General features: G+C 35.0%; 1 protein-coding gene across 5 annotated transcripts in view; it reads left to right on the forward strand.

The window, feature by feature from the left end:
- The window catches only part of FBXO36 (F-box protein 36), a 30,598-nt gene extending 16,187 nt beyond the window's left edge, over window positions 1–14,411 (forward strand). For 3 of the 5 annotated variants that reach the window (XM_054835703.1, XM_054835707.1, XM_054835706.1), the window contains 3 exons: window positions 3,807–3,915; window positions 8,903–9,075; window positions 12,939–14,411. In XM_054835703.1, coding sequence (XP_054691678.1) covers window positions 3,807–3,915; window positions 8,903–9,075; window positions 12,939–13,130 — 474 coding nt within the window. In that variant the 3' untranslated portion in view covers window positions 13,131–14,411. The other 2 variants (XM_054835704.1, XM_054835705.1) reach the window with 2 other exon arrangements.
- Window positions 14,412–14,448: the final 37 nt, after the last annotated feature.

Raw genomic sequence — 14,448 nt, forward strand, 5'->3', positions numbered from 1 at the left:
TGCTAATATTTATTCCACCTTTATTTTGTAAAGATTTATGTGACGGTGAAATGGGTGGGTTTTATACTGAAGTGCATGAAAATGGAATTCTTTAAAAATAATAGATTTATTTGAAATTGTAGCAAAAATGCAACAATATTCTGCAAGAGAAAATGAGATAAAATGAGGGACAGAAGCATTTGAATACTCTAATTTTGAAATCAAATAGTAAGGCAACAGAAACTTTTAGTCTCCTCCATTCCACAAAACCCAGCCAAAAGCAGAGATTTTTTTTTTTTTTTTTTTTAAATCTGTGGAAAAATAATAGAATATGGGATAAAACGGCCTGAGAGAAGGGATTCAGTAGAGGTAAAGTCACTAAGACTAACTGAGAATGTGACTGCTTTTTTTGGTAGAAGACACATTGGCTCCTTCACTGCAGAGGGGAATGAGAGCTTGGACTGCAGTGACAAATCCAAGACCAAAAAGAAAGACTGGGGATTTAGGCCACTCACCTGGGACTGAGGGAAATATTTGAATCTAGATCTAAATCTCAGCAGGCACTATTTGCTAGATTCTGGAGTCACCTTCTTCTAATGAATGTTTAACTACTTAAAGTAGAACAACTTAAGAGAAAAATAGGAAAGATTAATCTCCAAATAACATATAATCTGAGAAATTATATTTTCAGTTACTAGTTTTAAGCAAAGCAGAAGCTGAGTCTGGAGAGGTTTGAAATCCTAAAAATGTATATTGGAGAAGGAAACAGTTTCTCATATGTGCCTTTATAACAGGGCTTCACAAGTCACACTGTCTTTCTTCAGCTTCCCCCAGTTTCTCATTATACAGCCTGAGTCTGTCATGTGAGACTTGTCTTTAGTTCTGTAACTTCCGAAATAGATTAAATTAAGGGAACGTTGAGCCCAGCATCCTTAAAAGATAGCTCACCATATGACAAACTTCAAATATTATTTTCTCATACAATGTAAATAGTACTATGCTTCTAGTAATCTGCAGTCCAGATTAATTTTTACAATAAATTCTTCCTAAATAGGTTATCTGTTGCTAATTTTTGCTTAAATATATTAGTTGTTTTATTTGTTTAAAAAAATCACTATGACTTTTTATCCAAAGTCTTGGCTGGTTGTTGCTGTTTAAATTTGGTTCTGCTCATCCTGTCATCCCCTCTCTTTTTTTCATGAAGAAATGCCAATGGAATAAGCAATGTGGTAGTGAATTGCTTTAACACTTGCACCTCCAAATAAAATCAAGAATGAAAAGTGTCCATGGCAACCAGGATGAACTTATAATACTTTCCATTCTTCATCTTTTTAATATATGCAAAAGTATAGGTATTACAAAATCTATGCAATATTTTTCTTTGAAATAACTGTGTGCTAACAACTTACCAAGGTAACTGTAGTTTGTCCTGGGTATTTGTACATAAGGAAGTTTTTAAATGGAATAGCACTATTGACAGTTTGTTCCACTGTAAATCAAAGAATAATGTTTAGAAAATACACACTGGCATTTAATATAATTACTCATATATATTACTTTTCCTGTGCCTCTGCATGTTGGCCCGGTTTTCCCATTCTGGCAGAAAGTTCTGTTGCAGTGTGCTTCCTAGTATAGCAATTAAGAGGAGGAGAGATTACTGAAATATGTATTTCTGTAATTTTTTTAAGTTTTTGAATTTAGTATTAAAATGCTTTGGACTTTATAATTGTACAACAATATACATGAAAGTAAATGTTTATAACCATGTTAAAACATCTACTGTAATTGCTTTAAAAATAGGAGATGTGTTTCGTTTGTAGATTATTGACTTAGTGTTACATCTTAGGGTTGGTTGGATTGTATAAAGATAAAATCTTATTCAAGAGTCCATACACACATATGCACACTCTAGTGTTTGGATTAAATATGTTCTTGTACACCTGTGTATGCATAAACTTATGTTATAGAGAAATACTCTCATACCCACAAAATACTAAACAAAAAACCATATAGAATACTTACTGTGAAAAGTTTGTCTTGCTTACACCAGTGCAGAATTTGGGTGAGCATCTGCTCTGTATACACTTAGTTTTATTGTACTGTATATCCCAGACTGAAAAGTATTTATTAATGTATTTTATAACAGATCACAACACATTGTAATCTGTTGTGCAACATAGTTCTGCTTTTTTAAGAATTAGACTTCTAGATTTGTGTATAAGTAAATCTATAAGGTTACACAGGAAATTTATCTGAAGAATGTTCTAGGTATTAAAGTTCAAAATTTGAAAAGCAGCAGTCATCATTAATTATTTTGGTAAGTGGTTTTGGGGGCAGGTGGCTATTTTCTTTTTCAGTTTCACTTGGCATTTCCATACTGAGAAACTTCGCTTTTTTTTAAGAAATGTCACTTCCAACAGTAACATGAAAAGGCCGAGAAAAAGCATATTAACCAGGTTTCTTTTCTCCTTTAACAATGATTTTTTTCCCCCTATAATATACTGTATTCTTGCATACCATTTTGAAGGGAATGCAAGCTGAGGAGCATGTGGAAAGATGTCTAAAGTTAAATTTCACATTGAGAGGTGTAAACCACTGTTGTCAGATCTAAGATTTGTAATAGTAAATTTAACTCTGTGTTGTTCAGTCAGTATATGTGAGTAGTCTTATGTGACTTACTGACAGTTAACTCAAGGCTTGCTTTTAATTTTCCTTTTCTACAGGCCACTAGAAAAAAATAAGAGTCTGTGGAGTGTATTTTTATATACACGTGTGTATGTTTATAGATGTACACCTCACTAATATTCTGATTTGTCAGTTTTATCACTCAGTGTGTCAGGAATCCACATATACATATAACAATGTAAAATCCTCCCTTTTCTCAGTGAAATGGAAGGGGAAAAACCCAGATTAATATTAGTAATATTACAAGATTTTTTTTTTTAACCTTGCCTACAACAGCAACTGAATCCTACTTCTGGCTTGGAGTGTGATCTTTGCTAACAACTTGTGTGAAGGAAGAGACATGATTCCGACTTTCCTCTCCTGTAGAGCCAGCTGTGAAAACAACAAAACAAAAGTCACTATTAAAAGCTGACACACTGTTCAAGCACATATGTAATGTTTTAAGAGAACTCTGGGAAAATTACTGATAGCCAGAGCCACTTGTTCTCCATCATTTCATAGCTACACAATTTACTATTCATATTAAACTTTTGTCTCAGTTGCACGCTTTGTAATGCAGGCTGTCTTTTCTTTCTCTGACTCTGAAAATGCGAGTTGAATGTGGACTTCTGGAGAGCTTTTTCCCGAGTTTTCAGACAGTCTAAGGGCTGAACTTTGAACTGTCCTATTAGTTTTAATTTTAACAAAATGTTAAAATGACAGTTTAACTTCTAATACTGTCACGTTTGAATGCCTGAGCAGTTGAATGGGTAGTTGTACTTAACCACATAATTTAATGCCTGATGAATTGTGCTTCTGCGACTAAATGAAAACAAAAAGAGAATGTTTATAGTTTTGCAAGTTGAGATGTCACTAAATGTGTTTTAATTTCTACAAGCAATTTGTACACAGGGGTTGGGAACATTGTATGTAAAAACATTTCATTCTTGTCTAGGTGCATTATGGGATGTTTATTGTCCTTTGAAGCATGTTGTAGGGCCACTGGTAATGTAACCATGGTCTGATGTCTTATGATAACTTTGTTTTGGGAATGGAGTAATATTTACACAACCAGAGTCCTGAATCTTAGCAATACATTTATCTCATGATACTGGATATTCATTTCTTCTTCCTTTTTTCTTTTTCTTCTTCCACAATTGTAGGTAATTTTTAGGTGGTGGAAAATCTCACTTAGGAATGAATTTCGTGAATCAAGACCTGGAGAAATTAAAGAATCCCAGGAGGACTTTTTGGATGATTCATCTCTTCATAGTAAGATGACAATAATAATTACAAATTTGCTGTGGCATATAATGGAATAATCTAGAAATATTGATCTGTAATAACTTTCATTAATGATGTGATTGCTTCGGCTAACAGGCTTTTTTAATATTAATTTGTTAATATAAATTAATGTATGAATACTGGAAAAACAAAAAGACATGACAGTAACTTTAAATATAGGATAAATCCCAGCAACATTGAGAGTTTCATTATAAGACAATAACAGAGGCATTAGCAACAAAAATAGGCCAGAAAGCAGTATTTTTATTGCTAATAACTCAGTCTTTATAATGCTTTGTCCCAGCACATTTGGGTTTATGGCCATGTCATGGGCCATCTGGATTCCCAATCTGAGTTAATTTAAGTAACACCAAGTGCAACAGGTACTTGGGATTATACAAGTACAGCATGACTTTAGGAGCACACAGTCACATAAAGAAAGGCAGTGGGGATGCCACTAAATAAACCTCAAAAAGTAGATTTATAGAGCTGTATTCCAACTGGCCTGATAGATAGATTGGCCACTGAGAACTTCTGAAATAATGCTTTCTCCCAAAGTTCCGTGGGACTTTGTAGTTATTGCTCTGCATCTTTTTATAATCTCAGTTCTCAGTAATTAATTAGTTTTAAGAGATGTCATGTCACAAGATATGGTTGGTCCTGGCTCACAGAGGAAAAGGTTCCCTGAAAATACTAAGCCAAAGACACATTAATTCAGAAACTGCAGCGAATAGCTGAGGTCTGAGCTATGACCTGGTCTGAAAATGGAGAACTTCATAACTGCACCTGCAGGGACTGGATTGAGATCCTGAGGCTTTTGTAGCTTTTTGTATTCTGAGTATATACAGACATAAAAAAATTTAGTTACAGATGTGACTTCATATTTATCCTATTTTTATGATGAACTTGAAGGGCATCATTTCCAAATGTCCTGTTTTCCTCATCAACAGCTTATCAACGTCATCTTATTTACACCTAGGCAGAGGAGGTTTGCTTTCCCAAGAAGTATATGAATCTCCCCGGTGGTAGGGGAGAGGGCAAAACTTACCTCAAGAGAATATACCTGTTTTCAAGAGTAAACTTGAGTGTATCTGCATTTAGGGTCTGAAATAAGACCAACACGTGTTTCCTACACTTTGCTTATTAAAATCTAACACTTCCTACAGCACAATGAAGAGATTTTTGGCCCTGGTGAGTTAGTGTGATCTGCATTTCTTTGTTTAGGTTTGTGTTTCTTATCCCCGTTATGACTTTTGCAACTGACCGATTTCAAGTGAATTTGATTGAAATAATAACACTTCCTTAGGCAGCTGGGTAAGGAGACTGCAAGAGACTGCTGTTAGTGCTGCATTGATGGAAAGACTGCACACTCTCAGCTCAAGTGACTGGATGATATATGCACAAACCATGGAAAAAGTTTCAATCAGCACTCACAGTTTGTAACAAAATAAATCTTTAATTCCAGTTATTACTACTTGTTTTGACTAGAAGGGGCATGAATGTATCATGAACCAATAGAAAATGGACTGCCTGTTGAATTTGGCCAGCACTCAGAGAATCATTAAATATGCTATGCTTTTTTGCAGTAGGTGTTTGTAATTGCTCCGTGAGTTGCGGCAAAGAGTAGCACTGCATTTTAATTTGACAAAATTCATTATCCATTTTTATAAACTTGAGCTTTCAAAGAAGTAGTCTTCTATACTTTTTGCCAAGAATTACATAGAATTTTTAGCTGAGTTTTAGCAATAGGTTTCAGTGTTTTTATTTTCAAAATTTAATTTCAATTTATTTTCTTATTTACCTCGTAAAAGTAGATTTGATATGTGAATATATATTGGTGAGGATTTTAGCTTGGGGTTTTTTCCACATTGTTTACACTGTAAGATTTTCCTGTGGCATTTGATATTAATATAATGTCACAATAAAACATCTGGTTTACATCACCTGGGTACAATAGTGTGTGTTTTCCGTAGGTTATGAATCAAGCTTTTTCTTGAAAAGTGTTATTGGTGGTTCAGAGGTTTCCCATCCTATAGGAAGTATTGAAAGCCACAGTTGCCATTTCCTAACACTTAGTCATTTCTTCCTCCTTCTAAAATTATCTTTAAAATCATATATGGGGTTTTCCCTCTGGGTTTTAGTAAAATTGTAATATAAAATAAAAGTGGGGGTTTTTTTTGGTTTTTGTTGTGTTTTTTTCTTTCAGAAAAATGCTAACATAAATACGAGTATTACAAATACAAATTACTATGTTTGTGAGAAGTTGCATTGTTATATTGATATTATTTCTGTCCATAGCTCTTGCTGTTCCACACAATCAGATGTTTTTACACCTCCTTCTCCCCTCCTGTTAAGGGGAGCTTTGCTGCTCTTCTAAATATTCGCAGATACTATTTTTTTTCCATAATTCTCCACAAATATATATACTAGAATAATATTCTAGTTATCCTTACTGAATTTTTTGCCAAATGATGGTTCAAATAAAAGACTCCTTGCCAGACCCATGGTTTTCTGCTAAGTATTTGATACACCCCTACCAGTACAATGTTTATCTGTTATTAAGTATTACTATTTCCTGTTGTTATCTCCTAATTCTCATTCCTAAGATTTTAGCAGTTTTCACATGGTCAGAGATTTTTAGAGAAAAATTGTTAAAAAAAAAAAAAAGCTTAAATTATTTCTAATAGGCATAGGAAGAAGAGTCCCCTGCAAATGAAACATTTTATCAATAGCCTATACAGGCATTTAAACATCCAATAGAAAATTGAAGAAGTAAACATTTTATAATAAACATTAACATTTTAGTAAATTTATACTAACTACCATACAGCTGTAATCTTTGCTTTGAAGTGTTTTCTTTTCTTTTTGGACAGTGAGGTAAGGTATCATTAGTTTCTTTTCATAATCTCAATAGAGCCAAGAGGGAAGAGCAAGATTTTGTATATGGCTAGATTTTCATTGCGGTTTTGCAAAGATGGAAAATGAATTGATGATAATGTAGGGCAAGAGAAGAGAGATCTGTTTACATTTTTGGATGAGTGAACAAATAGTACAAGTCATCAAGTAGTAACCAGCACTCATAGGATGAAAATTTCACAGAAAAACTGAAGTTCAGTATACTTTCACAGTTAGTTCATCATTAGCTGCAGATACATTTATAAAGCAAGATAAATACAGCTAAATATATTTTTAAAATATATTTTAAAATAGCCAAACCAGGTCACATTATTATTTCTAGAAATAAAAAAATTTCAAGAAAAACTCAAGGAGCAGCAAGTATTCATGTGTAGCCTGCTTAATCATTCAACATGAAGTAGATGCACACTACAAACATTATCGTCATTCCTAGTGTGTGAATATGTGGATCATTCTTACATACCAGCTTGAATTAGATCAGCCAGACAATTTTTAGTTGACTCTGTAGATCATTTTTGTACTTGCATAAGGAATTTGAGGAAAATTACCAACTATATAGAACTGAGATGCTTGGAAAGCAAAAAAGCAAGTAAGAACCGACAGCAAACTGTTTGCACATGCAGTATGACATAGCAACAGAAAAGGAACCTTGAACAGGATTGGGCCATCTACCCAAAGACATGAAGGCAGATAAGGTGATAGCTTCCTTCTATGTAATTACCTTAGGAATATTTGGAACAAAAAGATAAGAAAAAATCTTAACATCTTAACAGTGAAATCATGTAATTTGGAAAACTCTTTCAAATGTATTCACAAAAGCTTCAGTTCTGTAACTCATCTTACAAAATATTTTGGAAGGAAAACTGCTGCATCAAAATTGGATGCACTTACTGCCTATCGTCAGTAGAGTTTCAACTTCCATAATTCTGTTTCTTTCTCCATTTGTGACTTTAACATATATGAGAAGATAGACTCTAGTTGGTTAAAAAAACAAACCAAAAGAAAAAATCCCCAAAACAACCCCCCTCCTTCTCCATTTTGGATGCATTAGAATAATTTCATAATACAAAAAGTAGTAATTCATTAAATGCTTTGAATTTAAACTTTTCATCCTTATGTTCCTGTCCCTGTATGAAAAGAAAAAAAAAAAAGAAAAAAATCCTTTGCAAATCTAGATGACTGCATTCGTGTCGTCAGATCTTAGGAAACAACATGCAGCTCCAAAATTTACCACTGATCATTCAAATTGAATTCAGGGTCCTGTTTTATAATGAACTAGTATTTTGATTGTAGCAATTTGATAAAATAGATAAATGATCTGAAGAAACAGTGTCAAATTCAAAAGGCTAAGTTCCAAGTTGGATGCTGAAGCACAAATAATCGACTGTATGAATGCAGGATGGGGAGTAGCTCACTAAGTAGCAGGAAAAGAATTTGGTGTTGTACTGGATCACAAAGTGAATGAGTCAAAAAATGTCACGTCACTGTAGAAGAGAACTCTCTTCAATTTCATTTTAGTGGTTTAATTGTACCTACATCAGATAAGAGGCAGAACTACACGGACTCTTAATGTCAGAGCAATCATTATTTTCCCCAATGCATACAACTGAAGTACTTTTTTTCAATTGTTTTACTCCTGAGTAAATAGCACAGTCTTTATGTAAATAAGTATAGATGGATGTGGAAAAGTGGACCACATGGATCTGGACAAGTTTCAGTTCAGCTTTGTTGCTGTTTTAATGTTCCTCAGCTGAGACAAGAGTTTGCTGTATACAAGACAATGTACAGTTTTTTAATTAAAGCCTTGTTTTACTGCTCAGGCTTCCTGGATATCACTAGCAACTCTTAAGATCAATTGATATACTATAAATTACTATTGTTCAATGTAAGATGTTTAACGTTATTTTTTCTACAAAACATCCAAAAAATTGAGCTGACTTTTCTGATATTTTTTTAAAGATGTGTCTGAATAATGTGGGATTATTGGGAAGAAATTTTAGGCTTTAACAGATCTGTTGTCTCTTGGGTTTGGTTTTGTTTTTTGGTTTTTTTATCACAGTTCAGATTGCTATAGTGTTTGGTGCCAAAGTTCTGGAACATGTCCTCAATCTGTGCCGAGGTAACTATGACTTCCTGGAATGGCTTCCTGTCCCATTGCTGCTGTACATCATTTCCTTTCTGGAGCTTGAAGATATTGCCAGGCTTTCTCAAGTGTCACGCAGATTTGAAATGGTAAACCAAAAAATATTTAAAAATACATTGGAAATTATTTTAACATTGTTAGTTTTGCTGTGCAGCATGTTGGTTTTGATTCATCTCATGTTTAATATAGTCATCAATCTGTCTGCTTTACTTAAAGTTTGAGACAATAAATTAATCATCTGTATAGAAGTAACTGAATAGGTGCAATAAAACTAGATCTTTGAAAGGCTAGATTGTAGCCTTAGAACTAGATCTTAGAGAGACTGCGCTTATCCTGCAAACTTTTGTTGCACATAAATGCAATGATCCAGGTAATTCCATGGTAACCCAGGGCTGGGTGTTATGCACTACTTCCACGATTAAATATGTGAAATGTGAAACCTATGCTTTGCATTATGATTTGTATTATTGTAAAGTCTAGAAACTTCAGCCACAAACCAGGATCCCCTTATGCTAGACCCATTAACAAACAAAAAACATTGCCATTCCTGGAGAGCTTACATTTTAAGTCTTCAACAAAAGACAGGAGCACAAGGAAAAAGATTTTTTTTCAAGATTTTTGTAGACCTTGTAGCAAGGAACTGTAAGAAACACAGGAGGAGAAAGAGATTGCAGTATGATTGCTTGCCTGGAGCCTCTTTCCAACTACCAGGAAAGTATGGAAAATAGTATGAACATGTTGAATTGAAACTTTAGGAGTGAATAACAGCAGTTGCCACTATTGGCTGATTGGAGCTATGGGTAGCCTCTCAGTGCTGAATGAGGGGTAACAAATAGGGAAGGATAACCTGGAAGTCCCAGCAGAATGAGGGTCAATCTGTTGGTGCAAAAAGGGAAAAGTCACAGGATAACTTAGGTTGTGTTGGAAAGGCCTTTGAGAGGTCATCTATTGCAACTTCCTGGTCTGTGGGGGTCAGGTACTTGGAGGGATGAAAGATAACATTTTCAGAGCTGTGATCTAGGAAGCTTATTTTTGTGGGTCTGAATACCTCAAAATCACATTTTCTATCCCAGTCAGAGCCTGAGAAAAGGCTGCTGCAGTAACTCAGGTAGGGGGAGAAAAGGGGTTTGGCTTATGAAAAATAGGAAGAGAAGCATATTAAAGGGAAAAATAACTTGATTCTTATCCCCAAAGGTGTTGTAGGAGCCTAGAATGAAGCCTGTCAAGTTATGGGTTGTACAGTTACTGAAAACGTAAATAATGGTGAGACTTTAGGAGGAAGATAAAAACAGGTTTAGTCATCTTGAGTCTGATGTAACAGATAGATACTCTCTGAAAGACTTCAGAGAGACGGATTAACCATTTAGTTTGGAGAACAGGACATGCCTCTGGTACATCTCCAAATTGTGTCAGGATGAGGTTACTTACAGGGTTTGTATTATTTTGAGGCTATGTGGCCCAAGATTTCAAGAAAAGTTCTGTGGAAGACTGCTGATGGTTCAAGAGGACATGGCTGTACTGCTGTCCCTATGGCGTGGCTACAAAGACACTATAGATGCTTTAGTGAGAGTAAGTTCAAGTGAGACCAAGAAATAGGAGATGGTGTAAAGAAAGCACAGGAGAAAATGGTGAGATATAGCAAAATAGAGCATGTAATGAATTTAGAGGAGATGAAGGGCAGATGGAAGTAGATAAGCTTGCTGAGTTCTGGGCTTTGTTTCAGTTTGAAGATAAAACAGTTGAGATTGTGACTAGGAAACAACCAGTAGAGGATGAGAGAATAAAAACAACTAAAGGAGAGGAAAAGAATGGGTAGAAGGGAGGTCGGGAAATTATTTATTAGTATATTTGGAATCCATCCGTCATTTGCAGAGCATGAGTGGAGCAGGATGAGGAACTGTGGAGGGCCGTGATCTTTTCATTAATTTAACACAAAGCCTTGGATATTCTGGAGTTTAAGGAAGTCCTAGAAAGAATTAACTTGCATAATAATAAAGATAAGATTTTGGCACAATAAAATAACCTGTTATAACTAGTAAGACCGTGCTCTCTTTCTCTCATTTCAGCAGTATTTTTAAGGAATTAAAAAATTGCCCCAATACTATGAATTTTCACTTCCAGTCTAATTTATGTGTAGGCTGGAATGCTGCTCTATGTGGAATTATAAAATAGCATATTCAGATTTTCAAATTGGGAAAAACAGAACAATCTCTGCACTCAGGACTGAAGAGTGCGAAAGGCTGCATACATCCATCCATGCAATGCATCCTTGTAGGCTGAACAAAACTGGTATCTTTGTTACCCAAAGTGTGGCATTACTCTAACTGTAGTTCTGAGCTTAAATCCTGCTCTCCAGAGTATCCAGGTGCTTTCAGTATGCGTTTCAAAGCATTTTAGATTTCCACTGGGTACTATTTTTAAGTACTGTATAAGAAGCTCCACCTCAAAAGACACAATGTACACAAGTCCTAAGGTGGACGCCACCACTGGAGCACTGTGTGAGTTTCCCAGATACTTTTCTAGCAAACCGCTACATTGCGATGTCTCCCAGCACAAGCTCAGGGTAGGACTCCTTCAATTTATTGTGTACAAGGTTATTAGATAGCCAAAACAGGCAAAATTAAACTACAAAAAGAAAAATACCGCTTTCTAGGAGCTCGAGGAAGCTACTCCCACCAGAGGGAGCCAGATTCCCAGCGCAAGAGCAAGAACGAGCTCTTACCACAGTAATGACAGTGATTATTTTTTTAATAGCAAACTGTGTTTGGAAATACAAATATATGATACTAAAACCCACTCTGCACTCTCTTCAACTTAATGGTGTCCATTCTTCATAGGAACAGCAGAATGGTTAGAGACAGAGAGCAAGCAGAAATTTAAAGAAAACTTTAAAAATGAATATATTTTCATTTCAGGACTTCTACAGCAATTTCCCCCCTAATAATCCTTGCTTCTTCTTCACTAAAATATGCTAGCATGTCGTGTGTGCCTGCAGTACGGTCACTCTCACAATTCAAGAACAACAAAAATAGGACCCCACATACTCTGATACAGCTTTGCTGTAGTCATTGAATTAAATAGTTCAAGGCATCCAGCTACATCAGCAGTATGTAACAGAAGTTATACCAAGACTTTTGCTTTTCTATTTCTGTTACTACTTGTGCCAGGCATACCAGCCACTTGCATTGGAGTAATGCAGCGCAGCTCCACTTAGGTCCCTGCAATTACACATTTAGAGAAGCAGAGTGTTTGGGAGAAGAATCGGTGTTACTGTGCTCTGCTATGACTTAAAATGGGCAGATAATACACAGTGACACACAGTATCTTCCTAATTTTTTTTTGTGATGGTTCTGTCATCTAGCAAATTAGATAATTTTTTCTTTCTGTTGATAATATAGTATTTCCACTGGATTCTGTTTATGGAGTCATTCTGAAAGAGAGAAGTATCTCCTGAGAAACAGGCTTAATCCCTACCGTGCTTCTGAAAGTTTCCTAAAATTGCATTTCTAAGTCCAAAGGCAATTTGCTTCTTTTACTTCCCTTGAAAACAAATCGGTATTTGTGATGTGATTTCTACATCCTGACAAGTTCTTTGGCATAATCTGACATAGCTCGATTGATTTCAGTGAATTACATACCAGGAACATATGTGGCATTACAGCTGCTTTTAGTGCAGCAGAAAGGCCTTTGGTATCATACCAAAAGAAACTTCTCAAACTTTTCACAGAAGAACATGCAGTATCTTGTGTTGGCAACCCTGGGCAAAACTTCCCCTGATGTCATTGGGAGTTTTAACTAATTCTGTGTCCTTTAAGATAGGTGGGCAGCTTGCACTGCAAGTGACCTTCATACAAGGCATCTGTGTTGTCTAAACACATTTTGTGTGGTAAAATAACCAGCAGTGAATAAGCCAAATTATGATTTTTAAGCCTCTACTTTCTCTTACAACTAGATATGTAACAGTAATGCACTATGGGAAAACATTGTGGAGAACTTGTGTGACACAATTACACCTGAAATGAAAGAACTTGCACAGGAAATGGGCTGGAAACAATTCTTCTTCACAAACAGACTTCAGCTACAGCTGCAGCTCCGAAGGAGGCGGCAGAAACAAGATGCTCAGAACAAAAAACCAACAGAATAAAGATGCATTTTTCATTGAAGCAATTGTTATAAGGTGTGGATTTGCTGTTTATCAGGTCAGACATACTGACTTCCCTGCTTTAATAGGGAAAGCAGAGTATTTTAAGGATTGAAAGAGGAAAAACAAAATATGTCTTAGAGCAACATGTAAATAATACAAAGTTTAACATGTTGGGCATCCTGAAATTGTATTATAGTCAGCATCATAACAGTTACTAGTAATAGAAGAGGTTGTGGCTTGTGTTTTTTCATTCTGACTTCTCTATGCTCTATATATGCTATACATGCTCCATGTCTTATATCAGACGCTGTGGCATTGTCATCACTACCTCTATAGAAAACCATCTGTCTTGTCTTACTACAGAAATTGCTGATGAATGCTGAGGTTTTACTGTCCGTGGTAAATTCGCAATGTTTATAGGCAAGTCACATGTAGCTAGTTCAAGTTTGATGTGTGTTAAAATGTTTTTAAACTAATTCTCTAAACTTCAAGCAGGTAATAATTTTGTCACCAAGAAGAAACATCTTTGGTGACTGAGGGTGTGGATCAAATGATCGTCCTCATCCTGGATGATCCATCAAAATCATGTTTGAAGCACTGTGCCAGAAGGGTATATAGGCAACATTTTTCCTTAATGTTGCTGATGCAAGAACTTCTGAAAGTAATCGACTTCCACTCTTTGAGCAGCATATTTGATAAGAGACATTTGCTATCTTACAAGACTGTAACAATGGTTAGTTAAGAGTGTTGTAAAATGAAGGCAGTTCTTACTGACATTACTGACTTACTCCAACAATCAATATCAGTAATTAAGAGGCCAAATGTTATTACTCTGAAAGTGCCAGTTGATTAATATATGATTTGCCATTGACTGCACTTAAGACCTGAGTATTAAAAACAGTGATTGCAGTATTTGTATATAACAGTAATATTTGAAGTGTATCAGTTTACAATTTTTTAACATGTCAAGTATTAAACTTGAATTTTATAAATTGATTAAAAATGTTCCTAATATCATTGTATTTCTTTATAAAGCAGTATTTTAATTCTTAAAAGGTATTTGCTAATTTAGATTAGCAATATTTTATTCTACAACTGTATACCAATATTCTTGAAGCATTTAGTGACTGTGGATCTTCAGATGAAAAAACACTTAAGTATATTCTTTTCTCTTTGTGACTATTTCGTTTAGGACAATGACAAATACAAATTTCACAATGTGCATAAAATACTGTATTCATAAAATTTCTGTTCTGTGTAATAAAACACTATAAAATGTAATTTTGCTTCAGAGAGATGATTTTAAGAACTACAGTAT

The sequence above is a fragment of the Grus americana genome, chromosome 9 (assembly GCF_028858705.1).
Source record: "Grus americana isolate bGruAme1 chromosome 9, bGruAme1.mat, whole genome shotgun sequence".
In the NCBI taxonomy this organism is placed as follows: Eukaryota; Metazoa; Chordata; class Aves; order Gruiformes; family Gruidae; genus Grus; species Grus americana.